Below are 27,142 nucleotides of genomic sequence, written 5' to 3'. Positions count from 1 at the left end.
GTTTACCTCCACACACCCACAACCAAAACCAATTTCAAGCAGAGACATACATACCAAGATGAGTTACAAAACTTTCCTGGGGTGTTCGTTTCTCTTGATCTCTGTCTTTATCTTCAGCTCTGGTTTCTCAAAGGCTCAAATGGTTCCGGCTGTTTATGTGTTTGGGGACTCACTTGTAGACGTGGGAAACAACAATTACTTGACTCTTTCCATTGCTAAGGCAAATCATCGTCATTATGGTATTGATTTTCCTAACCAGAAACCAACTGGGAGATTTAGCAACGGCAAGAATGCTGCAGATTTTATTGGTAAGTGATTAAAAATTTACTCTGTTGGCTCTTCATATATTCATAAAATCTTGTGTTGATTACATATATGATTTGAAAATGACAATAGTGTTATGAAAATTCCAAAACCATATATTGGTCCTTTACAATCTTCTATTTTATAGTCTCATCATTAACTTCTGTTTTTCAACATCCAGTTTTGAGAATAGCACTTCCCTTCTTTAAACAATAATTTTTCATTTATTGAATTCTATCTATTGTCCAATTTATTATTTCTTAGTATTGTGTGAGTTATATATATATTTTATGGCGAGGAATAACTGGATATTTTGCAAACTAAATCTCTGATTTATAATTGGCTACAATTTGTTATGGAATTATATATCTATTGTGGACAAATATTTTTGAGCAAACTAAACTCTGATTTGTTTTCTGCAAATTTTCTTCTGTAAGAAACTCGTATGGTTGATGGAATGGCACCCAAAAAACTTAAAAAAAGACACGAACATGTGAATTGACACCCGAAAAGCATAAAAAAATAATAACATGGGTCCAGATGTAGATGGTTTGGTGCACAAACTACGGAAAACTTCATAAAGTTTCTCATTATAAAAATCAAAACTTTTATAAAGTTAACTATGTGGTCATGGCCAAGAGCAAGACAATAGAATGGTGGTAATAATATACAATGTACATAGATAGAGGTCCAAATCTTACTGTCATTAACTTGTCGCTATTTTATTGAGACACACACTAGTAAAATATAGAGACATATATTGATAATAGAGTTTCCGTTTTTAATTATATTTGGCTGAAATGAATGATGGGGTGGCTTGCAGCTGAGAAATTGGGTTTGGCAACTTCGCCACCTTACCTCTCCCTAATATCAAAGGCCAACAAAAACAATGAATCTTTCATGAATGGTGTTAGCTTTGCTTCTGGAGGAGCTGGAATATTTGATGGTACAGATGAACGTTTTGTAAGTGAGCAAGTGTAGTTCCAGTTTTCTTTTTCCCATATATATATATTTTCCTTTTCTTACTTTTCCTGTGTAGAGTAGTCTTCACGGGTTAGTTTGATTCTGGTTTAGTGTAAAAAAATAAAAATAAATCAAACTGGCCGGTAATTTTTTTTAACAAACTTAATCTAGTTCGGATTATTGGATTAAAGCAAAAATACAAATTGTCCTCGCCCGCAATTTTTTTTTCTTTAAACTAAAATTTTGGTTTCTTGCTCTTTCATTATTCAAGATAGTAATTAAATAAATTTCAAATGTTAATATTACATTTTATTAATATTTTAACTTTTTTATCATATTATATTTCTCTTTATGTAAAATATTATGGGAACGTAGATAGTAAATATAACTAAAGGCATTTGGTAATAATTGAGTACTAGGTGAGAGAACGTTAAAATGAATGAGGAAAAGATAGAAGAAGATAAGATATCTAAAATACCAAACTTTAAAGCTTAAAAAGAAAGTGATTGGGTTGAGAGTTTAAGTCTTGGATTAAAAAATTATGAATGTGAAAACCAAGTCCAAGAAAATTCATTTAAATTAAATTTAATGCCAAATAAACTAATTATCTAAATTAATTTAATTTAGATTTTCAAATTCGTCGCCTAGACGCCTACAGTACAATGTGTGCAAAATACACCCCAAATAGGGTTATGGGAAAATGCTCCGAATGGGCCCAAAAAGTAGGTCATGCTGAGAGAGGGTGACCCGGCGATAGAGATAGTAACGTGGTTCCCTTTGTTTAGAAGTGGACATATGATTAAAAAAAACAAAAAAAAATGGACATATTTGAATTGCCCAAACTCGGCCCACAATAATAAAATTGACAAAAACTAAGAAAAAAAAAAGCCAAATTGCGGTGAGCGTGGATCGAACACGCGACCTTCAGATCTTCAGTCTGACGCTCTCCCAACTGAGCTATCCCCGCATTATACTGTTGTTGCTTATATTATTTTTACTCCAGAAGCAATCAATACCGTTGACAAGACAAGTAGACTCCTACTCGCTTGCGCATGAGGAAATGACACAAGAAGTAGGAGCAGCTGCTTTACAGAAGCATCTTTCAAAATCAATTTTCACTGTGGTGATTGGCAGCAACGATCTGTTTGGATACTTTGAGTCATCGGATCTTCGTAGGAAAAGCACTCCACAGCAGTATGTGGATTCCATGGCTTTCTCACTAAAAGTACAACTACAGGTAACACATGACATGATGCTAACGAGTTATATATAACATTGTTTTACCCATCACATCACTTTGCAAATTTTTTATCCTGACTTAATAATATGTTATTTACTTTGTATTTGTTCTTTCGGTGGCACTATTTTTTTTTTTTTTTTTTGGCAGCGATTATACGATCTTGGTGGCCGTAAATTTGAGATTGCGGGAGTTGGGGCAATTGGATGCTGTCCTGAATTCAGGCTCAAGAACAACACGGAATGCTTGGTAGAAGCCAACTACTGGTCGGTTAAATATAATGAGGGCCTTCAATCCATGTTGAAGGAATGGCAATCGGAGAATAGAGGCATAATCTACTCCTACTTTGACACTTATGCTGCCATCAGCGACCTCATTCAGAATCCAGCTTCCTATGGTATCATCGTTCATCGTACTTTCATGTATCTCATTATTACCTTATAATTAGCCTAGACATCACGACTCACGACCCACATGAGGAGGAGTGTAATAGTTTATTTCAACTGCCACATGTTTTATATGATTATTTTTTAAGAAGTATTATTAATCTTTTGTTAATATTTCATGAAATTGAATTCTAAAACGAATTTATATCCCTTTCAGGATTTGCAGAGGTGAAAGCTGCTTGTTGTGGATTAGGAGTGCTGAATGCCAGGGCTCCTTGCCTGCCTGTGTCAAACCTTTGTCCCAATAGACAAGACCACATCTTCTGGGATCAATTCCATCCTACGGAGGCAGCTTCTCGTATCTTTGCTGACAGAATTTTTAATGGTCCTTCAAGTTATACATCTCCTATTAATATGAGACAACTAGTAGCTGCCTGAAATTGGCGGGTAATTTGTCCATTCAAATGACATTTTTTGTGTGTAACTCGTTATCAAAAGCAAATAATGGACAACAGAAACGAAGAAAACAGAACTAGATTCGCTACCACGTAGAAACCCAAAGTAGGCTTCGTGATGCTCACCGGCAAGTATACCGAGTAATATAATGATAAGTAGAATATCGTCTCCACAGGGATTGAGATCGTATATCAAATAATAGTCCTTTCAAGAATGAAAAAGTTCAAAAGAGTTTGTTTGTTACAAGTAATTGGGATTGTGTGAAAGTGAGAATTGAAAATAAAGACTAGTTTTTGTATTTTTAATTATAAGAAAAAGAATAATAAAAAGAGAATTGATTTGTAAAAATGAGAAAAACATTGTAGCTAGAGCGCACTCACCTTATGATCCCCACTTCTTACTTTGGATTGATTTACAATATTCATTTATAAAATTACTCGGATAAATTATTATCTAAAATAATTAGTTAAATCTCAATCCCTTGACAATTTAACCCTTTAATCTCAATTGGAATCCTGATACCTTAGCCACCCCTCATGAAAATTAAGCGATGAACTCTATAATTTAGGCATCCGCAATTCAATACACATCTATTCCTAGCATGCATACGAATTGTTATCCTACCCCCTTTCAGGATGAAAATCCCAATATCCCTATCTAGGGTTCTAACCCTCAGACTATTATCTACTATTAGAGTGATCAATTCTAATAAAGAAAATATAAATTACGAACAGGGTAGAGATAAAGATAATTATATAAACGAGAATTATAAATCAATCCAGCGTAAAAAGGGTTCACATAGGGCTCGTGACCCAAACTACAATAAAAAGTAATTAGCCAGCCACAGACATAGCTGACATACAATTATAAAATATAATTCAAAATAAAATTACTAGGACAAACGAAGAACGATCCTCTACTATTCTCCTCCCTCACGAATCCTTGTTCTGCTCCGTCGTCAAAAAGTATCCCCAAAGGAACCCTCGCAGCGTCTTTTAAAGTTCGAAATTGCCTCCATGCTGAAGTCCGCGCGGGTAGCGCCATTCTGGCACGGGTCTAGCGCCACTTTTTTACACTACGTCGATTTCTCGCGCGGGTAGCGCCATTCTGGCGCGGGTCTCGCACCAACTCTCTGGTCTTTGTATATTTTCGGCGTTGCAACAGCGCCAAAGTGGCGCGGGTAGCGCCACTTTCCTTTTTTCAATTTTTCTCAATTTTCCTATTTCTTCTTGCTTTAACCTGCAAAGATGATATAAAAGATGAAAAATAAACTGAAATAGGAGAACTAACTAATAAAAGTAATTAATATACAGAAAATGCTCTTTTATGACTGATTTCTTTTTATTTTTGGCTTGGAAAACATCACATTCCAGAGGCACATCAAATCATTCCCAGATTTAAACGTTGCCGTCCGCAGCAATGTACAAGACTTAATCCAGGAAACAATCAATTAATCCAACATAACATCGCACAGACAATCAATAGATCACTATGCTAAGTATGACTGAATCAATGCAAAGAACTCCTAACAATGCCTTCTATTCTCATGAAAATATCAAAATCTAGCTTGAACACCCCTCACCAAGATAAACATATAACGCTCAACACTCAAGTGTTTGGGGGAGTAACAATCACTCAATCCATCACAGCAATAACATTACCATAAGCTTGATCATATTCTCAACAATTCTTAAAAATGAAGAATCAAACACATGGATCAATTGATCAAAAGGACTTCACAGGTTGTAACTTGGCCGGGTTAATGGGTAGGAATATATGGAAAGTAGCTCAAACAACAATGAGATTGAAAAACTGGTATTATTTCACTTTAACACATTCAACTCAATGGTTTTGCTCCACTCAGATTCACACAGAATTTCGGGAATTAATTCCTATCAACCACCTTTTCTTTACATTCACCCTTTTTCTTTTTCTTTTCTTTTAAGGGCACAAATGACATTTTACCTCCCCTAATTACTTGACCTTTGTGGAGCTTACCTCAATTTCTTTATTTTATTTTTCAACACATCAGTAATTCAATCTCAATTAAGGTAAGTCACATGGATATGGGCTAAGCCATCAATCAGGAATTATGAACAAAAAGGCTCAGGCTCAAAAGGGTTAGCAATGGAAAAATTCATACAGGTGGGTTATTTTTAGCTAATAGCTGACAAGAACAAAATGCCTTTATCATATCAACCAATGCATGCATCTCAGAGAAACAGAGCAAGTTCTAGAATGCTATCACAGTGAGGTCTCTCAGAATAAAATAAGTGTTTAAGCACAAAACCTCACCAGCTATGATGTCAAGCTAGACTTCCACAAGAAATATCAGGCATCATTAATCATTCAATCACAAAATTCAGACAAACGAGCAATCATGAAGTCAACTCATGCCCATACAATATCATGCCAGAAGTTCATACAACATGCTTCCCAAAATTCAGTCAAGCACATTAACTAAATAAGCACATTCAAACCTGAAAATTGCTTGAAAAACAGATCATTTTTTTTTTAGATAAAAATAAAGAGCACACAAAATACTACAAAAATAACTACGAAAATTAAAAGAGTTAGAATATCTCCCCTGATAGAAGAATTGCAGCAGTTCTAAGATGCAAGCCTACCATTCCCAGATTTAGAGAATTGTTGTCCTCAGCAATAATTAAACCACAAGAAAGAAGAAAAACCTGCACAATGGAACAAACAGTGGCATATAGGATAAACTATAATGCGCACGTTAAAACATCAGAGAGAGATATACTAACACAAAGTAACTAAAAATACGAAACAGAAAAATAAACTAATATACAAAATCTCCGTCAGCAAGGAGATATAATCAACCCTCCATGTCATCCCCTTCAGCAGCGTGGGATGACTCAGCAAATGGAGGATCCGGTGGTACTGGATGCCTTGGTGTATGAGACCACCATTCCCAGATTTGATTCAGACCATGAATCCATGTGAGGAACTCTTTGAAGCATTGATTTTTCCGAGAGATAGAGTCTCGGTGTCTCTTGTCAAACTTTAGCTCCCGGTGTCTCTTCCAACTCGTATCAAAGAGTTTCACCACTTCCTTTCTCATTGCCTTCTTCTTTGTAGGATTACGCCTCATTTGAGGCGTCCTCAACTCTTTGACATCATCTTTTAGAGTTTGAGGAAGATCCTTCAATTTCACTTTTGAGGTACCATCTTCTTTGTAATCATCAGCTTTTTCAGGAACTTCAAACACTACATTCGTTTTTTCCTTAGCAGGAACAATCTTATGCGCCTCAAGTTCTTCATCAAGCTCTTGACTAGAAGATTTCTCTTCCTTCCCCGCTTGCTCGAGTCTAAAACAAGCGCCCTTGCTAGAAGATTGTTTCATAGAGTCAAAGACATGGATGGTAACAGACTCATCATTCATCCTTAACTTTAGCTTCCCATTCTCAACGTCAATCATGACACGAGATGTAGCTAAGAAAGGTCTAAAACAAGCGTCTTTGCTAGATGAACTTGTACACCTTCACAAGAATATCTTCTATTATTCCACTAGGCTTCCTTACAGACTTATCAGCAAGTTGAAGAGATGCCAAAGTAGGCTTCAACTCGGTGATCCCCAAGGAATTACAAACAGAAAGGGGCATCAAATTAATGCTAGCCCCTAGATCACATAATGCCCTGCCAATTTTAGTATTCCTAATTTCAATCGGAATATTGAAACTCCCTGGATCATTAAGGTTGGGTGGAAACTTTTTCTGTATTATGGCGCTACACTCTTCAATGAGTGTTACTGTTTGGCACTCTTGCAACTTATGCTTTCTTGATAACAAGTCCTTCATGAACTTAGCATAATTGGGCATGCAAGCCAGAGCTTCAGCAAAGGGAATGTTGACATGCAATTTCTTGAATATATCAAGAAATCTGTCATAATGTTGCTTCTGAGCATCCTTCTTGAATCTTTCAGGATAGGGTGCCATGGCCCTCACATATTCGGGACTCAATTCATGCTTCTTCTTTTCCACTGGCTTCACCACTTCAGCAGGTTTTTCAATTTCTTTTTCTTTTTCTGGCTCACCTGCAGTGTCTAGCTTTTCTTTAACCTCGGGGGATGGAAGTATTTTTCCACTTCTAATTGTGATGGCCATACAATCTTCCCTCGAATTGGTGACTGTGTTACTAGGGAAGGTGCCTGGAGTTCTATCAGCAATTTGCTTAGCCAGTTGGCCAATTTGAGTCTCCAAATTTCTGATATAAGTCTGTGTGTTCTTGGTATTGGCCCTTGTCTCCTCCATGAAAGCACTAGAGTGTTGAGCCATTTGTGCAACTAACCTCTCCAAATCAAAGGGTTCGTTAGCTGGAATTGGTGGAGGCTGCAGATAATTATTAGACTTGAAATCAAGTCCAGTTCCTTATACTCTCCTCTAAAAATTATTGCCTCCAGAAGGATAATTCTGATTCCTAGGGATGTTTTGTGGCTGAGGTCTCTGATCATACCAAACGCCATTAACATGCACTTGTTGAGGAGGATCATCAGATAGCAAGGTAGGACATTCATTAGATTCATGACCTTCCTTGCAATATTCACAAATAACAGCAGCAACTTTAGTCTGAATACCAGCAAGCTGCATCTTGTCAAGCCTTGAGGTCAAATTTGCTATCTTCTGAGATAACAAATTGTTTTCAGCCAGCGCCGCATCATTACCTTCCAGTTGAAGGATTCCTCTCTTAGGCTTGGATGACAGCACTTCATTTTCATTGGCAGCCATCCTCTCAATCAATTCAAGAGTCGCATTTGCTCTCATTGACTTAATGCTACCACCTGCTGCACCATTCAAAACCATTCGGATTTCCGGTTTACAACCGTTGAAGAAGATCCTGACCTGATCACCATTGGTCATGGGGTAATGAGGACACCTCCTCATTAGATCTTTGAAGCGGTTCCAGGCTGCACACATAGTTTCACCCTCAGCTTGGGTGAAATTGGTGATATCATTCACCATTTGATTGTACCTCTCCAATGAGAAGAATTCAGCAAAGAACTTGTTTGATAAATTCTCCCATGAGGGAATACTTCTTGCAGGTTGCCTCTCCAACCAATTCAAAGCTTTTCCTTTAAGAGCAAAAGGGAACAGCCTTAATCGGATTGCATCATTGGACACTTGAGGATGCTTGGTCGAGTCACAGATCATCAGGAATCGGTTTACGAACCTATGAGGGTCTTCATCATCCTCTCCACCAAACCGAGCTCTCTCCACCAGTCGAATATTATCAGACTTGAGCTCCCAATTATTGTTGCCCACTTCAGGATGGACAATGCTCGCATTGGGTCTGTTGAATAATGGAGTCAGAATGGTATCCATGAGCGGATTGTCCTCTTCATTGTTCCCTGCCATGGTGTATTCTTCTTCTGACAGAATATCTAACTCGTTGAATACAAGGTTCTTCCGAGCAAATTTCCTGTTTTTCTTCTCTGTCTTTGTGATCTCCAAATCAAGTGAAAACTCGGGCTCTTTACCTCGCATACAACTTGGAAAAGAGATTAGTAGCACTTGTTCAAATATCACAAAAAAATCAAAAATTAAAATAAAAGAAAAATCAAATCTTAAAAATCAAAATTAATTGATACAAGAAAGCCAATCCCCGGCAACGGCGCCAAAAACTTGATGCTCACCGGCAAGTATACCGATCGCACAAGTAATATAATGATAAGTAGAGTATCGTCTCCACAGGGATTGTGATCGTATATCAAATAATAGTCCTTTCAAGAATGGAAAAGTTCAAAAGGGTTTGTTTGTTACAAGTAATTGGGATTGTGTGAAAGTGAGAATTGAAAATAAAGACTTGTTTTTGTATTTTTAATTATGAGAAAAAGAATAATAAAAAGAGAATTGATTTGTAAAAATGAGAAAAACATTGTAGCTAGAGCGCACTCACCTTATGATCCACACTTCTTACTTTGGATTGATTTACAATATTCATTTATAAAATTACTCGGATAAATTATTATCTAAAATAATTAGTTAAATCTCAATCCCTTGGCAATTTAACCCTTTAATCTCAATTGGAATCCTAATCCCTTAGCAACCCCTCATGAAAATTAAGCGATGAACTCTATAATTTGGGCATCCGCAATTCAATACACATCTATTCCTAGCATGCATACGAACCGTTATCCTACCCCCTTTCAGGATGAAAACCCCAATATCCCTATCTAGGGTTCTAACCCTCAGACTATTATCAACTATTAGAGTGATCAATTCTAACAAAGAAAATATAAATTACGAACAAAGTAGAGATAAAGATAATTATATAAACGAGAATTATAAATCAATCCAGCGTAAAAAAGGTTCACATAGGGCTCGTGACCCAAACTACAATAAAAAGTAATTAGCCAGCCATAGACATAGCTGACATACAATTATAAAATAGAATTCAAAATAAAATTACTAGGACAAACGAAGAACGATCCTCTGCTCTTCTCCTCCCTCACGAATCCTTGTTCTGCTCCGTCGTCAAAAAGTATCCCCAAAGGAACCCTCGCAGCATCTTTTAAAGTTCGAATTGCCTCCATGCTGAAGTCCGTGCGTACGTCGATTTCTCGCGCGGGTGCCATTCTGGCACGGGTCTCGCGCCAACTCTCTGGTCTTTGTATATTTTCGGCGCTGCAACAGCGCCAAAGTGGCGCGGGTAGCGCCACTTTCCTTTTTTTAATTTTTCTCAATTTTCCTATTTCTTCTTGCTTTAACCTGCAAAAATGATATAAAAGATGAAAAATAAACTGAAATAAAAAACTAACTAATAATAGTAATTAATATACATAAAATGCTCTTTTATGACTGATTTTTTATTATTTTTAACTTGGAAAACATCACATGCCAGAGTCACATCACTTCCTGAGAGGCGATCACCGGTTAGCCAATAGTATAATTTTAATTGAAGATGGTAAAAGGCGTAACATGGGATGAAGGTGTACCCATGACAAAATGCATTTCCCGTAAGAAAGATGTTTTACGAGTATAATCAATGTAAAAGAAATTCTAATACATGGCCATTTATTCGACCATTAATTACACCATATGAATCATGGTCATACATCGAAGCTATTAATGTTTTCATTGATCAGGTAGTGATGACCTATATTAATAAGAGAACGAAGATCCTGTCTTCAAAGAAAAAAAAAAAAGAGAGGATGAAGATCCAACTGCTTCAAGATGAAGAGTTGATACGAATCCAAGCTGTTAACAAAATCAACCAAAAAACGAGGAAAGAAAGGGAAGGGAAAAAAGTTGTCAATAAGAAAAACATAATAATATTCCCATTAAAACTACCAGCAAAAGACTTCAGTCATGATGCTTTAGAACTAGAGAAAATATATCCTCAAAAAAAAGGTTTATGTCGCCTTTGTCAATATCAAATTCCAACAACTTCTCCATGGCATCCTGCATTCAACTCAGAAATATAAATAAACATGTCCAAGATTAGTAAACAATATCCAAAATGTAATATCTGTAATTTGTCTCTTGAAATTAAAATGACACCTTGTACTGATGATCTTGAGCTGAGATATTCTCGTTGCATAACCGCTCCACATAATTGTTATTTGAAACAGCATCCAACACAACTGCTGCTCTTTTTATAATTCCAACTGGCACACCTGCATGAACGTTGTAGCTTGTTCTATCAGAAAAATAGAGTGGAAAAGCAGACTTATTACACCTATCAGATAGTGCGAACTTATGAAGCTGACTGCATAGGTACAACTAGTGATTGTAAAATCAAGTAATGCTTTACTTTCCTTTTCCTCGCTCTTAAAGGCAGCCAATTGAGGCTGATCCTAGATTAGAATCAGTTATAAGACTTTATTTTAGTGTTTTCAAAGTTCATCACCCCTTGCAGAGACAATAGGATAAGGTAGTTCAAATATGACTTTTGACTTTTGAGATTTAAAACGAGTTTAGAAGTCTCAAATGCCACCCCATAAGAGCATTCTTTAGCAATAGATTTCTCAAGGAATTCAATAATTCCTCAGAAAGGGATTACTTTCTACCCAAGTACAGACTTTACCAATACCTCATGTTCCACCCACCTGTCAGTCTCATCCCTACCATTGCTATAGTTTAAACCCAGGTATGGATTTTTTACAATGAAATAGCAACAAACACAAGCATCGATTAAAATATAAAAGAAGGAGAAATATGCTTTACAGAATTTTTTTGATCAGATAATACATTTTTAAACAGTAATCTTGTAAATTACCTGCAAGCAGTGCACAGTGAAGCCCTGCACGATTCCAAAAGCTACCCGTGTCATTTTCATCAATATTTCAATAGATATAAAATGCTAATAAAGCAAAAGCGTACCATAGCTATGATGTGCATACCCAGGGACAAGCCTGCGTAGGATATGACAATCACAAAGCCAAAATATCCTCAGATAGTAGAACCACTTCAATTATATACAAATTTCAATACTCTAAACAAAGTACGAAGAGTCACTACTATCGAATGAACCAAATACTATCATATGTGTAGACTATTACGTATCAGGTAAGCTAATTGGAAGAAATGTATGCTCAAATATATAAATTTTAGCATTCAGATTTCCATCACCGGAGTCTTCGGCAAAAGCCAAAGGATTGCATTTATAAGGTTAATGAATATATATATAGGGGAAAGTACTTCTTATGTGACCGCAGAAGGGAAAAAGTGCAGCAACACTTACTTTTATCAGGATACGCGTCCGAATCCTGTTTTTTTTTTTTTTTTTTTTGATAGAATCCGCACGTGTATCCTAGTGTTAAAAATTTGCTGCAACTTTTCTCATCAGCAGTCACATGAGAAGCGACGGACCCATATATATATGTTAGTAAAATTGACAGATCAAGTACAATAGCCTTTCTATCAAATTCGTCGACAACAAATGATGTTCTGATGGTAAATAGAATTCTTAGCATACTCTGAATGACAGAACCAACAAAAAGATACCTATATAAAAACACAATGTCTTCAATATGTGTGGAATTGTCGTCAGGCCTCAGGATACTCATTGTGTAAAACTTAATATGCTCTGACTGCAATAGTCCAAAGGAATTATGTTCATGATCACTCGAGAGATTAAAAATTTCAACTCCACAATGATGCACAAGCATAAGTGCACAACCTTGGTCAAGGAACGTCCATGCAATAAATCCATTAGATGAGTACACACAAAAACCTACACAATTCACACAACAAATGGCCAAAATTACAACCTCTCATTAGAAAGTGCTTCTTAGTTTTCAAAAAGAGAAACAAATGCATAACTGCATGTATTCATTTCACCAGTTTTGTAATTATACATTTTAATTACAGTTAAACTCTAGAGTTCGAGGTGCTACTTCCTCTACATAAAATTTCCTGGGGAATTGTCTTCAATAACAACATGGATAAAGGAATGAATTTTTAACTTTTAGTCTCATGATTACTGAACATTGATTAGTTCATAAATATACAATCATATGTAATGAACCTTGACAAGTTAATAATAGAAATAACAAAAAGAGACCTTTACAAGGGAAATACACAGTTGTAAGTTTAAAGATGGGATACGAGGGCCAACTGGCAACACAAAGATGTTCATAGCTGGCAGATGCTATGAAAAGATTAAAAGCATGCTGCTAAGAAAATGATAAGTTAATTACTGAAAAGTTGAGTTAAAATATACACACAGTAGAGAGATCTGTATATTGGTAATGTGAAATATAAAAACATTATCGCCAGCACTAAGGTAAAATGGACAGAGGGACTAGATTGTTGAGATTTTGAAGTTTGATGGATTAAATCGATAAAATAAATCCATGAAGAAGGATATATAATTATATATGTGAACTGTGAAGAATGGAAAATAAATTTTATTCAAAAAAAACTAATCAATATGGTAAAAACCATGTCATTTCTATGAAATTGTTCTCACAATTAATGTATTTCCCTTTAAGACAAATGTAAATTTGAATTATTCAGAGGTTGAGTCGATATATAAATATAGCAAAGCCCAATTAAAATTGCCTTCCAGTAAAGAGGCAAAGTTAGACCATAAACAAATATTGATAAGACTGAACATTTCCTAATAGCAAAAGAAGGGCATAATGAAAAATATATCAATTTTTCAAATTTGAAAGAAAATTAAACTGATGTATCATACATATATTCAGGAATCAAAACTCTTAAACCTTTGGAGGTTCATCACACGTGACAAAGTGATTTAAGGTCCCAGCAAGCAGACCAATGCCATCTGAAAGGAGATAGAAACATTTATTCTAAAAATTAGAATCTGCAATACAGACACACACACATTCCATATAATTATGATTTAGGCACTTCATAAACATTACATAAACTGACCTTCGGTAAGAGTACCTTTACCAAATTCATCCATCAAACAAAGAGATCGTGAAGTAGCATGCCTGCAGGTTTCCACCACATTAAAAAAAATAAATTAAAATCTACTGTTTGTGTAGTAAACCACAAATCTCGTGGAACCGTCCATCTATTTAATTGTTCAGATAAAACCATTTAGAGGAACATCTGCGATTATAAAATATGTTAAGTATTATGGAAAAGAGGGTCATCCCACACAGCAATCCAAATACTAGGAGATTGTACAGATTTTGCCAAAGATCACATTTACTTCAATGTATTGGAGCTATCGATCAGCCTTTCTCTGGGTATACCTGAGCATCATCCCCACTTGATGTAGATCAATCATAAATGTTGATTTTTCTGCTGTCATAAGCCTGCTTCCCGTTGCACAAAATATTCTGCAAAAAAATAAAAATATAACATTAAGATTGTAATTCCAAAATATCAACTAAAAAAATACATGGGTTATAAGAAAATCACACCTATCTGTCAGACCCACGGTTGCTGCATCAGCTGGCACAAAACTACCAATGTGGGAGAGGAAAACAATTAAAGCCACCTGTAAAGCACTTTTCGTTAGTTTGTGATCATAGTGCAACAAGGAGCAAGGACCGTAATGTCATGAAGTAGCCACACTTTAGACAGAATGCTAAGGGATCAACTATCCGAAGAACTGTTCTGTAGAAACCAAGAATTTTATTTTTGTTTTCAACAGTCCCTCACAAAAATCTTTTGGTCTTGAAAGCTGGATAAGCACAGGTAGGGTTGGCAAAACGGGCCAATCCGGCTCAATCTGACTCAACCCGTGTTCAACCTGAAAAAACGAGTCGGGTGAAGGTTGGCTCGAAATAAATGAGCAAGAAACTCAACCCAATCCGACTCGAGTCGGGTTAGGGTTGGCTCGAAAAAATGAAAAAATAAAATAAAATTCCATTGATGCTATAATTTCTAAATTTTTTTCCTAAATTATTAATTTATTCAATACAAAGACATTATACAGATAAACCATAGAAAATTTTGCATTTGGACTTGGACTTATTGGCAGTTGGCACCACATTCATACTGTCACACATACTATAAAAAAGGTCCTTAATGCACGGTTTTAGACTTATTGGCAGCTGCAGGGTATTTTTGTTTGGGTCTTTGGAATTGGAATTTTAGGTTTTAGCTTTCCACTTTACCTTCATTAATTTTTATACTTTTATATTAAAAAAAAAAATAACCCGACGCGAGCCAACCCGTTTGACCCGTGGGTTGGCTCGGTTTTTTTCGAGCTGAAACGAGTTGGGCTGACTCGAGTTACTAACTCATTTTCCCTAACCCAACCCGACTCATTTTAGCCGATCGGGTTGGCTCATTTTTGCCAAGCCTAAGCACAGGACCATCACATAATACAACAAATAGACAATGAATGTTAAGTTTTTATTTTTATTTATATTCATTCATTTTACTTTAAGGTAATCATACATAGATAAGATGATATACAAGAAACATTAAATTTTTTTATAAATTTAATTTTAATATAATGTTTGTGTAAAGTAGTTTTACATATTGTATTATTATGTTATTTAATAAGTTTGACAATTCATTTGTTATTACTCACTAGCATACTTATTAGTATCACATAATACTCACTAAATGTGATAACAAATCATTAACTAACAATATAAAATAATTTTATATTAATGTTACATACAAATTAAATTCTTTTTTATTTTGGATAATAGATGAAAATTTGTGAGGGAAGTACAAAGAATAAAATATCCCACTGACGGAAAACAAAAAAATGCAAAACCCACGACCAAAACAGACAAGTTCGCCATTCTCTCTACAAATCCACCATCACAAGTAAACCCCTCCAAAATATCCATTACCTAAAAGGCTAAAACCATAAAGAGCTTAAAAAGACAACTTCATCCCAGTACGGAGGCCATCGAAATATTGAAGAACTACAAACCAAATAAATAAAGGTATTTTAAGTTTGTAAGTACAAAAGAAGAAAAAAATATATTGTAATTCTCCAAAGAGAATTGCACTCTTTACTGCTCCTGAAATTTCTTTATGATCGAAAATGTTCCATGCTCAATGGACAAATAGAACATTCACCAAATGTACCAAAGAACTACACAACAACTATCTTGCAGCTGGGAAGTGAGATAATAAATGGCTAATTGTCTCACAATCTAGAAACACAACACTGACATTACGATAGAGACATGTGTGGCCCGCAAACCTGTAACAAATCATTCAATTTGTATTTATGATTTGTGAAATTCTTATATAGGAACTATTATTTCTACTGGGATGTTATCTCTCATGGTTTGTAACCTGTTTAGGATCTGTAACTTCGTTCTGTTCAAAATTCATGAACTCTTAACAATTATAGTTTGCAGGGATGTAGGACCAGATGAATAATAACAACCAGAATTTGAAACACTTATAGTTCTGAAACATTCTATTCATTTGGAGACTAGAGATATAGGTCATAAATAAGACCTTTTCAACATTATTGCTATTTAAAACAGTAGGACCAAATGTCCTAGAGCATACACATATCCCAGAAAGACAAATAACTAATAACTGACCTGCTTTATATAGATACTCTTCCCAGAAAAATTAGGACCAGTGATGATATTTATTCTTCCTGATGTAAAGAGCAATTGAACAGGGATTAAACAGTATAATTTGATCAAATCAGATATCGAGGACACAAGTTAGCTATTATTCAATCATGTATGTCTACATCGGTTTACCATCATGAAGAATCTTAGTGTCATTAGGAATAAATGTCTCTACAGTCATTTCTTGCAAAACATGCCTACAAACAGAACCAAGTGATTAATCATATCAATAGTTCTCCATTTTCAAGAGGTTCTTTATCAACTTGATGGTTTGAACCTTCCATTTTTTATCTCAAGCACGTTTTCTTCGGTCAATAAAGGCCTGACATAATTGTTCTGCCGAGCAACCAATGCCATTGACAAAAAACTGAAATAAAATTATCAACAATAAAAAAGTCTGCGCAAGCACCAGGTATTATAATGACAAAATTTCTCTTACCAGTCCAGTTCAGCTGCAAAAGTTGCCACCTTTATCAAATGGGTTGAGAACAATAGTATGCGAGAAAACAAGTCTCTGGTGATCGCCCTCTCCATATCTTGAATGACAGTATTCAGAAATAAGACTTGAACCAAGTGTTATAATTATGAAGGCAAGCTGCCAAGTCTTGAATATATATATATATATGGCAAAATGATTTCTGCAGCTGCTGTACTTACAGCAAACAAAGATCCGCGTCCAGATCCTAGGATACGGCAACGGATCCTGAGTTTTTTTTTTTTTTTAAAGCCGTGGGGCCCACTTTTCTGTGTCAGCGGTAGATAACACTATCTACGGCTGCTGCAGAAATGTTAAGCCCTATATATATATATATATATGTGAGTTCGTTTTTTCTGCGTTCATTGTAGAAATATTAAATATATATATATATGAAAAAAGTGTTTATCCTTTTAAATGACATAACTTGTGTCATTTCACTCTCACAAAGAGATGAGACTCACACCTTTATATTTTTTGTCCACTCTCTCTCCTCTTTTATCTATCTCTTTCTCTCACTTAAAATGACACAACTTTACATCCTTTAAAATGATACACACTTTTCCCTATATATATATATATATATATATAGGGTCCGTCGCTTCTCATGTGACTGCTGATGAGAAAAGTTGCAGCAAATTTTTAACACTAGGATACACGTGCGGATCCTAGGATACACGCGCGGATTCTATCAAAAAAAAAAAACCAGGATTCGGACGCGTATCCTGATAAAAGTAAGTGTTGCTGCACTTTTTCCCTTCTGCAGTCACATAAGAAGTACTTTCCCCATATATATATATAGGGATAGGTTATTCTACCTACCATTTTTTCTGCCTGCTTTTGCCTACCACCCTCCAACATCGTTAGATCAGAATCTTAACAAATTTTTATCTTTCTCTCTCCCTAAACAAATGAGATTCTGATCTAACGGTGTTGGAGGGTGGTAGGCAAAGGTAGGCAAAAAAAATGGTAGGTAGAATAACCTATCCCATATATATATATATATATATTTCAGGGAAGGCCTAAACAATGGAGTGGGCCTTGGGGTGCTAAGTGGGAGAGGAATTAAAAAGGCAACGGGGCACTCTCAACATTCTCTGTGTCAACATACTTTCATATTTTTTATTAAGTTCTAATTTCTGTGTCAACACTTAATATTACATGCTCTACTCCCTAAACAAATTATGTAAATTCATGGTATGCCATAACTAGTTTTAATTCATTCTTCATTTGATTAAAAATGGTTTTAAACTAATGTTAAGATTTTGAAATCATAATCCAATTTGAAATTCAAATATTGAGAGAGAAATAAAAGATAAATAAAAATATATATTTCCAAAACAAAATTAAAATAAACACGCCAAAAAGTTAAAAAAAATAAAAATCAGGGAAATATCAAATACTTAAACACCTAGAATTTTATGATAGATATCTCCTAGAAGATTGTCCAATTCTCGTGTCTTTGGTGTCCGATAAAAGTATCTTTTTGTCTCTCCGTCTGCATCACAGAACTACAAGTTTACGGATTAATATATTTCCATCAAAATAGAACATAATCCGTAAATTACTTAACCGAGTGCAAACACCAACATACTGTGTATTCCCAATCTACAAGTTTCTCCAGAGCGGTTTCTTCAAGTTTTTCTTCAAAGATGCACATTAAATATCCTGCAGTAAACAAAAACAATATGCAATAATAACATGTCAAGTGTTCTTAAACAGGCGTCCAATAAATTGTACAATACAAACTACTCAACTTCTATACAGCTTATATGAAAAATCTTTTTTATTTTTGATTCAGACGCTGCGATTGGTGAACTAAAGAATCCAAACACTCAACTGAGTTCATTTGTTCTAAGACCATCAGATTTTATTTACTCTGGGATGCTCTAATCAGCATTTTTATTTTTATTTTGTAGTATGAGGTGTTGGAAATGGGACTTCCAACAGGAGGTCACTCAAAAAGGAATATAGGAGAGATGGCGAGGAAAAATGGAATAGCAGGTTGTGTAGGGATTTGAACACAAAACCCTGAAAAATTGAAAGCCTAAAGACAGTAAGAGACAAATGGTGAATATTGAGCCAAGTCTCCAGCCCTATTTACTTTCAGCTGTACATGCTTTGGCAGTTGGTATGATAATCCAACAAATATTAGTTGCAAGGAAAGTAATGCTGATATACCAATCGCCTTCTATGAATTAGTTGATTGAAAAATAAAAGCTTCTATTAGCGAATATATTTCAGAAAGGAAGAGTAATGAAATGACCCATTAGCACATTTTCTGGATACAAATATAATTCAGAGTCAAAACTACCTATTTGCTGTATATAAACAATACAAGGAACAAGCTTGTCCTTGCATAGAACAGGTAGTTGTGCAAGTTCCACTGATGAAACCTGCAAAACATTTACCGTGATGAAAAATATATATATATATATATATATATATATATATATATGTATATGTAGTCTTTTACTCAATTAAGATTTGCACCAAAAGCTACCTCTTCCAGGAATTCCGGCAGTTCCTCATATATTTGCCTCAGCTCATCCAACTACACAATAACAAATTTATCCCAAGTCCAGAAATTAAATGTTAGCCACAGTAAAGACAAAGTTTACCTCATGAAGGAAGAAGATTTTATGAATTAGATTAAACTTCAACATCTATGGGTTAATTAGTCTGTTAAAAATCTCATCAAGGCACATGCGCGAGAGAAACAATTTGATTAACACGTGATTTTTCAACTTGAACTGCATGAGCATTTTACCTAAATTCATTATTGGCATACTAAAGTAAAGAAAAGAACAAGGAAATTAGGTTTAACCTCATCACAGAAACCTTCTTTCACCACAGTCGTATATCCCTTCTCTTTAGTTCTTGTTACATCAATAACACCAATTACCTGCAAAAGACACTGTCGGTTATAACAGGAATCCAAATATAATACTCATACCCAAACCGCCAAACGTATTTGAAAAGAACCTTGGGATACACCACCCCAAAAGCTAGCTCAAAGGGTGGGAGTGCCCAAGACCTTATAAACTCCACATTAGTTGCACATACAACCAATGTGGGACTATATATCTCAACACGCCCCCTCACACAAGAGCCTATTGGGCTTGAAGAGTGGACAATGCAACAGGCCCAGCCTACCTGTGCTAAGAAACGCCACAAGAGAAAGTGGGGGGCGGCGAAGCTCTGATACCATGTAAAGAACCTTGGGATACACCACCCCAAAAGCTAGCTCAAAGGGTGGGAGTGCCCAAGACCTTATAAACTCTACATTAGTTGCACATACAACCAATGTGGGACTATATATCTCAACAGTATTAAACAAGTTTCTCGATTGCATTGACTTTTAAGATGCTTTAATCCCCCCCAACATATAAAATCAATGCCTTTAAGCATCAAAGCATTATTATAAACAATGTATTTTTTGCTGCTAATTAGTAGAAGAGAAATAAATAAAACTTACTAGCTCATAGACATAAGCAAGCTCTGTTGTTATGCACGAACTTGCCTGCAGTAATGTTTGGCACCAAAAACTCATTTAAGCTAGGACCTACACAAGTGCACTTGAATAGAACGGATCTGTACCTTCTCAACAATATCCAAGTTCAAATTCTTCAATTCTTCTCGAAGACCTTCGGAAATTCCAACTTCAAATATCTTGTTTACATGCAACAGCGCACAAATACTCTGAAGGATAAAAAGAATATAAAAAACAGTGCTAGAGCCCCAAAATGTGATGTTCACTGCAAATTTATACGATGGTAAACAGTTATGAGCTGCACAAGAAAACTTATTGAACTGTTATGAACATTCTAAGAATGAAGGCATCCTCTTGATATTATGCAACTTACATGTGAAATGGATTCATTAAATTAAACAGTACCTTGTCTACCAAAAAAAATAAACAGTACCCAAATGTACTGCTCATCTATTACATTGATCTATCATTTGGCAGTGAAAACAACGTAAGAGTCTTCCTATCATTTAAGTGGTTCAATTTTTTGCACAACTCTTCAGTGACAAGAGCCTGAGCTCAACATTTCCTCCTCACGTTTGACCAATTTTGTAACTTACTCGTTGAAAATTCAAGCCTGAGTGATGAGTAAAGGAACCCCACATTTATTACGAATGGACTAAGTTAGGACCATATTAGTGGAAATGACCCATAAATTTAATTCCTTAAAGTTTTGGATTAAGATGTGGTGACAAGTCTACTTATTGTGGTTTGAATTTCCTACTTAGCCCATTGATAAAGGTCTCCCATGTTTTGGACTCCCCCTAATGACGTAACTTTGTCATTTTTCCAGCAGCAAGATTTCTTCATTTGTCTTCTGAAGTTTCTGTATATTTTTTCCAAGGACATTGGGGGTCATGCAAATATAAATTCAAGGAACAAAACAATATAGATTTCTCTTAACATGTAGAAGCAAACATAGATTTAAACAACACGAGGGAACAAGACAATATTAGAAAGCATTGTCCATTCAAATCAACAAAATTTGAAACTAAAAATGTAAAGGAATGAACGATAAATTTACCTTCAGAAGAGCTGTCCAATCAGAGCTGGTACATATGGAGCTTGGAGAGTCAAATTTCTTAAATCATTGAAAATCAAATCTTTAAAAGTATGAGTACAAACATCATATCCATAACTGTGATAAAACCGACTGGCTATCTTCACATAACAATATGCTCATAGGATGACACATTATTATTGCAGTATGTAATTGTTAAAAGCATCATGCTTGAACAATTAATTATGTTCAATATTTGTGATCAAGATTAAAAACAAATTCCTGCAATAACCAATATTGTAATGAGCATTCGTCATGCTGTTTTTCAATTAATTATATTGTTGAGATATATAGTCCCACATTGGTTATATGTGCAACTAATGTGGAGTTTATAAAGTCTTGGGCACTCCCACCCTTTGAGCTAGCTTTTGGGGTGGTGTATCCCAAGGTTCTTTACATGGTATCAGAGCTTTGCCGCCCCCCACTTTCTCTTGTGGCGTTTCTTAGCACAGGTAGGCTAGGCCTGTTGCATTATCCACTCTTCAAGCCCAAGAAGCTCTTGTGTGAGGGGGCGTGTTGAGATATATAGTCCCACATTAGTTGTATATGCAACTAATGTGGAGTTTATAAGGCCTTGGGCACTCCCACCCTTTGAGCTAGCTCTTGGGGTGGTGTATCCCAAGGTTCTTTACATATATAAAAGAGAGAGCTTCAATAGTAGACAATGGACTTATAGTCAGACGAGTACAAGAACAAAATTTATTAGACAGAGAGAAACATACCTTCAGCAAGTGGGGGATGTCCTTCACAGATTTCAGGGTTTCGCGTAAAGAAGCAATGAGTTCTTCTGAGCATAGAAAGAAAAATATCTATTTTTCGTCAAAGAAAATCAGTAACTTTCATGATCAAATGATAATTCATTGAAGACATGTGGTAAATACTAAAAAGCCATTTCACCTACAAAGGGACAATAAATTTAAAATTTTATCCAATCTGAAACTTATGATTCTGCAGATTAATAAAGCATAATTAGACCATATATTAATATACTAAACTATAAATGGATACAGAATTTAGACGGTAGTTTAGAGCTTCGAGATCCAGTATAGGCCTCAAGAACCAGTTTCTGATACAGCAAAAAAGATGAAAAAAACATCACTATAAGTTCTTACTTTCGAGTGATGTACATGTTCTTAACCTCACAAATATCTATAGTTGCTACCTCAAAAGTCGTCTACCCATTGGAGTCACGCACTGCATACAAGATAAACGATCAATCAAGTGTGGCAAGAAACTGGCACACACTGAATTGAATTTAATCAACTCCAACAAACCTTATTCATCATTCCAAATACAGAAAATCTGCAATTGAGACATTATCTCAGTTAATTACATATTTTTAAAGTAGAATATCTAAGAGTAAGTCAGTAATTACCCTTCTTTTGCTCTACCAATTCCCATGTGGCTTGGGTGCTTGTCAATTTGGAATATTTGTAATGCTTCATGAGCAGCTGCATCAACTTTGAGGAAGTTATTTCTGTATCTCCATTATAAAGAAGGACAATTTTCAAACCCAACATAATCTCCTTTCAAACAGCACAAAGTTGAAAAGTGGAATATGGATTGCCTTTTAGGATTGAGTAAAATAAGTGCAAGGATACAGTGAAATTTCTTCAACAGAATCTATTGTAATTGATGTATTTCCAGATTCCTTTTGCTCAAGAGTATCTACAATCCTCTCATTTTCTAATATTGCAAGAAGTCCACCGCTAGCACGAACTTGTACTTCACTTCCCATGTCCATCATGGAACTCAACTGCAGTTGTAACAGGGAGGTAGAAGGGGGGCGAAGTTGTAAAGAGTATTGCACTAATAATTGGAAGGACAGGAAGGATTGTTCCCATACCAAACTTTATACAAGCAACTAAACATCCACGAACAAAAATATTTTAATACTAATCTAATTACGTTCATTTGTAAGTAATATCTTAAGATGCTTGGACGATCCAATATTATGATATCCCGAGACAAAGATGATAAATTACAATAGTGGGTAGTTTCGGACTCACATAGTAAATTCTCTCCTTGACGTTTAATCCACCATCCATCCCCGCCACCCGAAGGTAAATTAATCTGTAAAATCAGGAAGTAGAAGAAGCAATAGAATTCTGAAATGCAGCACACTTTTTATTTTTCCTTGTTTATTGGATCTAGAGGAGTTGACAATTCACCAAATAAAATATGTTACACAATAGCCTCATTTCAAATAATCACGAAAATTTATGCGTGCTACAACTAAAAATGAAGATGAAAATTATTAAGATCTTTGCTTCACCCTTCCACTGAAGTTGAACAATTGAAAAACAGAAAGTTTTCTAGGTTGAGAAATAGAGGCAATGATGTCGACTGTATGCTGAAAAGATGACCCTAGTACCCTATTTCTAACGGAAGGTAAGTTCCTAAAGCATTGAAACTTCTTGTGCGTGGGTGTGTCTTAGGGCATGATGAGTTCTAAACATTCATATTTTGAAGTGTTGCATGCATTAGATCAACATGCAACGTAAAAATACAATTTCCATCAAATTTTAATATCGAAAATATTAAGAATCTGAAAAATCTAAACAAAACAATGTCTATCAAGAATTCAATACATAATTGACAAGTGCACCGGAAACACTTGGCTTGAAAATTCTTTTAGCAGCTTCAATACCTATGCCATGCTTGCTCATAGCTGAATATTGAACTTTTCACAAGCTTTACTGTAGGAGCCTCAGCTACTTCACCTGCATGGCTTCAATAGGTAAAAGGGTCCCAGAAACTAGTCTTTCATAACTCAACAACATGATGTGCACCATACCACTTCGTTGCAGAGCAGACAAGAAGGATTCTTCACATTTAGTACTTGTGTAAATGACCAAAGGGTTTGCTTGGTATTTCACTGCACCAGTTGTTGAAACCAAGAGACACTCATATACTACAATTCATAACTAATAAGAAAAGTATTCAACTTTAAGTCAGCAAGTGTATATGTAGCACAATAATGCAACAAGTGTGAAAAGAGAACACATCAGCTCTTAGTTTCAAATTTCAACTATTATGCAACATGGCATCAAGGAGGAACATAGGTACTAAAACTTAACTCAAATTCATCAACCACAAGAAAAGAAACCATACCCAGATCAATAACTGGAAAACCTTTGTCACCATCATCCCAAACTTCAAGCACATAAAGTTGGCGAAGGTTGGAATCATAATAAGAAACTCCTATTCTGTAAAGAATGATTTGAGAACTCACTCATCAAACAAAGAATATGTCATTCAATTTCAGGCAGAGATTTTCCCATGTCCGAGGAGTCAATTTTGCTAATTAAAAGAGAAGGAGTAAAGAAACTTAAGTGGAAAACATCAAACAGGAGCAAGCACATTCAGCTGCACGTGCCTTTTTTATAGTTATCTATCCATTTTTTGCCCCCCTGTTGGCACATTACATGTTATTTTTAATTTTCAATGTGTGTGAAACAATTTGCCACTCAATTTCAAATATCTTCCCCGCAACATCAATTTTCACAGAATTTCACTCCCAACACAAGGAAATCTCATTTTTGTTTTAGCACTGTTAGGATCGCCCGTCACTAGGGTGTATCATAGATGCAACCATAGGGTATCAACACCTTCCTAACTCACATTCCGGGAGCATGAAAGGGAGAGTGGGATTCGGTTATCCAGGGGAGGGGACTATAAGGAGGATAGGGAAGAATGATTTAGCAACTTTTGGGAACTAAGGAAATTGGGCTTGAGAGAGACGAGAAGCTCTCTAATTCTTCTGGATGGTTTTACTTGTATTCGACTTTTCCATTATGTTTCAATTCTCTTTTGTTATCAGTCATCATTTTATTTGTGTTATAGAACTATGTCTTGTATTGTTGATTTGGATCAGTTTGATGCTATTACAGTTAAACAATCTAATTTCATTTGATTCCTTTTCAGTTCAGTCATTTCTGGTCCTGGGTTGTAACAAACACCAAACAGTTTTATACAAGATTGGCATGCAATATTGGGCAACAGATATTTGGGGTATTAAAAAAAGCTTACCTGTGACCATTTAGGATGCAAGCCATGTAAACCTACATAAAGTCCAAAATTTTCAATTAGGAACTAAGGTTGCAGCTAACCAAATCTATCAATTTAAGTAAAAAGGTCACAAGAACCAAGTATTGAACCTGAGGAGTTATTTATGCATAATCCTTAAGAAGTTATATATGAACGTATAGGATATATCCATTGGTTCATCAATTACCCGACTAATCCGGTTCAATTATTGTCGGACCTATTATTGGGGGTGACTCTCACAAGACCATTTTTTCCATTCCTAAGGCTCAAACTCAAAACTTCTAGTTAGGGGGACAAGCTCCTTACCACTTGAACCAATGGTTGTTGCACATACAATGAAAGTATTTTCCCACCAAGATAGTAAATATTCAACACCAATCTAATTTGATTTTGTACCAATAAATTTATTCTGTATTCAATTAAAGTTATCTGTGATATAGCTTATCCTATGACAGTGTTCAATTTAATTTGCATTATTATAAAATTTGTTAATCGGACAAGCCAAAAAAATTTAATACTTTCACATGTTAACTTCTAATATGAAACATGTAAACTTCTCATATAAAACCGATTTACATTACATCAATTTATTCAATACAAAAACCTTAAGAAGACTTGTCAACTTATTTCCCCCTTTTTCCTTCCTTCCTTCCTTTTCTTTCCTTCTTTAATTTTTCAAGTTATTAACCTACTCCACTTCTCGGTTATGCTAATTTCCATTGTATCAGCTTGCAATGCATTACAAAACCAAAAAACTTGCTATAGCTGTTGTAGCAAAACACAAACACATAACCATACCACTAACAGTGAACAGATTTGTTAGTGAAAATAAATCACGTCATGAAATTGAAATTCATTCTTCCTAAACTTGTCCATTCTAGTAACTGGTAGACAGAAGCACAACACACAGGGGAAGACACGGCCATGCCTCCGGTCATAGATGGCTAATAATTGTGACTAGTTATTATACACTAAGCTTGAATTCTATTGTTATAACAAATCTAGCTAAAGTAATTTACAGCGAAGTTAAAAGTCATTAAAGAATAGGATATCAAAACGTTACTTCTGCGGAGGTATAAATATAACGATTGAGCATCATCAGAATGTCTAAATACATTCGATTTGAGCTTCAACTTCAGTTCATCAATTTAAACGAACAAAGTGCGTAATCTACAAGTGAATAATCTATTTGTTCAGATTCGATACTAAAAATTGCAATAATCTCGTTAACCGCATAGAACAACGGCGTCATTTAAGTTTTGACCTCGTTAATCCAAAACAAAGTGTGCGTTGTTCCATTGTCTGATTACTAAGAAAGAGTAAATGAATTAGCAGAAACAGATACAAAAAAAGTGTAGTTTGTCGAATTTTCTTTCTCTTTCTACGCGGTCTTCTCGGTAGCCAAACAGTAAGTAAGAGATGAAAAATTTGAAGCAAATTGCGTGAAAGATGAACCTGCGGAACTTCATCGATCTCGTCCATGTCCTCCATTTTCGGCGATCTTGTTCCCGCGCGCAAGTGAACGAGCGAGTGAACTGTTACGTGAACTGCAAATCAAATGCGAGAAAGTCACGAGAATTTGAGCGGGCTAAAATCGAAATGGACGGTCTCCTTTATATAGTGATGTGGAAAATATCGATCTCAGCAACCATTTATACGGCGTCGTTTTTCGTTTCATGAAGC

General features: G+C 35.4%; 2 protein-coding genes and 1 non-coding gene across 4 annotated transcripts; 1 reads left to right on the top strand and 2 right to left on the bottom strand.

Annotated features, from left to right (window-relative positions):
* On the top strand, nt 1-3,591 carry LOC133288496 (GDSL esterase/lipase At5g55050). 2 transcript variants are annotated; one of them, XM_061486269.1, is made up of 5 exons: nt 1-308; nt 1,127-1,266; nt 2,273-2,503; nt 2,654-2,900; nt 3,107-3,591. In XM_061486269.1, the coding sequence occupies exons 1-5, from the start codon at nt 59-61 to the stop codon at nt 3,325-3,327; spliced, it is 1,089 nt and encodes a 362-aa protein (XP_061342253.1). In that variant the 5' UTR covers nt 1-58; the 3' UTR covers nt 3,328-3,591. The 2 variants fall into 2 exon arrangements, with proteins under 2 accessions (XP_061342253.1, XP_061342252.1); XM_061486268.1 differs by having other exon boundaries at nt 2,270-2,503; nt 3,107-3,590.
* TRNAF-GAA (transfer RNA phenylalanine (anticodon GAA)) lies at nt 2,161-2,233 on the bottom strand. The gene has a single exon. It is a non-coding gene; the product is annotated as a tRNA-Phe (tRNA).
* A 7,050-nt stretch (nt 3,592-10,641) lies between the features above and the next one.
* On the bottom strand, nt 10,642-26,950 carry LOC133288500 (DNA mismatch repair protein MSH5). The gene is made up of 34 exons (XM_061486275.1): nt 26,915-26,950; nt 25,442-25,473; nt 24,524-24,618; nt 24,207-24,287; nt 24,060-24,132; nt 23,419-23,482; nt 23,011-23,165; nt 22,785-22,886; nt 22,684-22,711; nt 22,572-22,603; nt 22,418-22,475; nt 22,132-22,218; nt 21,374-21,430; nt 20,421-20,522; nt 20,299-20,343; nt 19,648-19,725; nt 19,324-19,374; nt 19,135-19,216; nt 18,415-18,488; nt 18,232-18,331; nt 16,785-16,881; nt 16,623-16,712; nt 16,478-16,542; nt 16,310-16,368; nt 14,207-14,283; nt 14,036-14,122; nt 13,707-13,768; nt 13,535-13,596; nt 12,487-12,540; nt 12,312-12,397; nt 11,688-11,719; nt 11,584-11,607; nt 10,866-10,981; nt 10,642-10,766 (listed from the first exon to the last, which is right to left on the bottom strand). The coding sequence occupies exons 1-34, from the start codon at nt 26,948-26,950 to the stop codon at nt 10,668-10,670; spliced, it is 2,442 nt and encodes an 813-aa protein (XP_061342259.1). The 3' UTR covers nt 10,642-10,667.
* Nucleotides 26,951-27,142: the final 192 nt, after the last annotated feature.

Source organism: Gastrolobium bilobum, unplaced genomic scaffold (assembly GCF_033153095.1).
Source record: "Gastrolobium bilobum isolate Gb01-03AN ecotype WA unplaced genomic scaffold, APGP_CSIRO_Gbil_v1 utg2184, whole genome shotgun sequence".
NCBI lineage: Eukaryota > Viridiplantae > Streptophyta > Magnoliopsida > Fabales > Fabaceae > Gastrolobium > Gastrolobium bilobum.
Note: the sequence above shows the minus strand (reverse complement) of the source record. Positions and strands in the feature narration are given on the sequence as shown.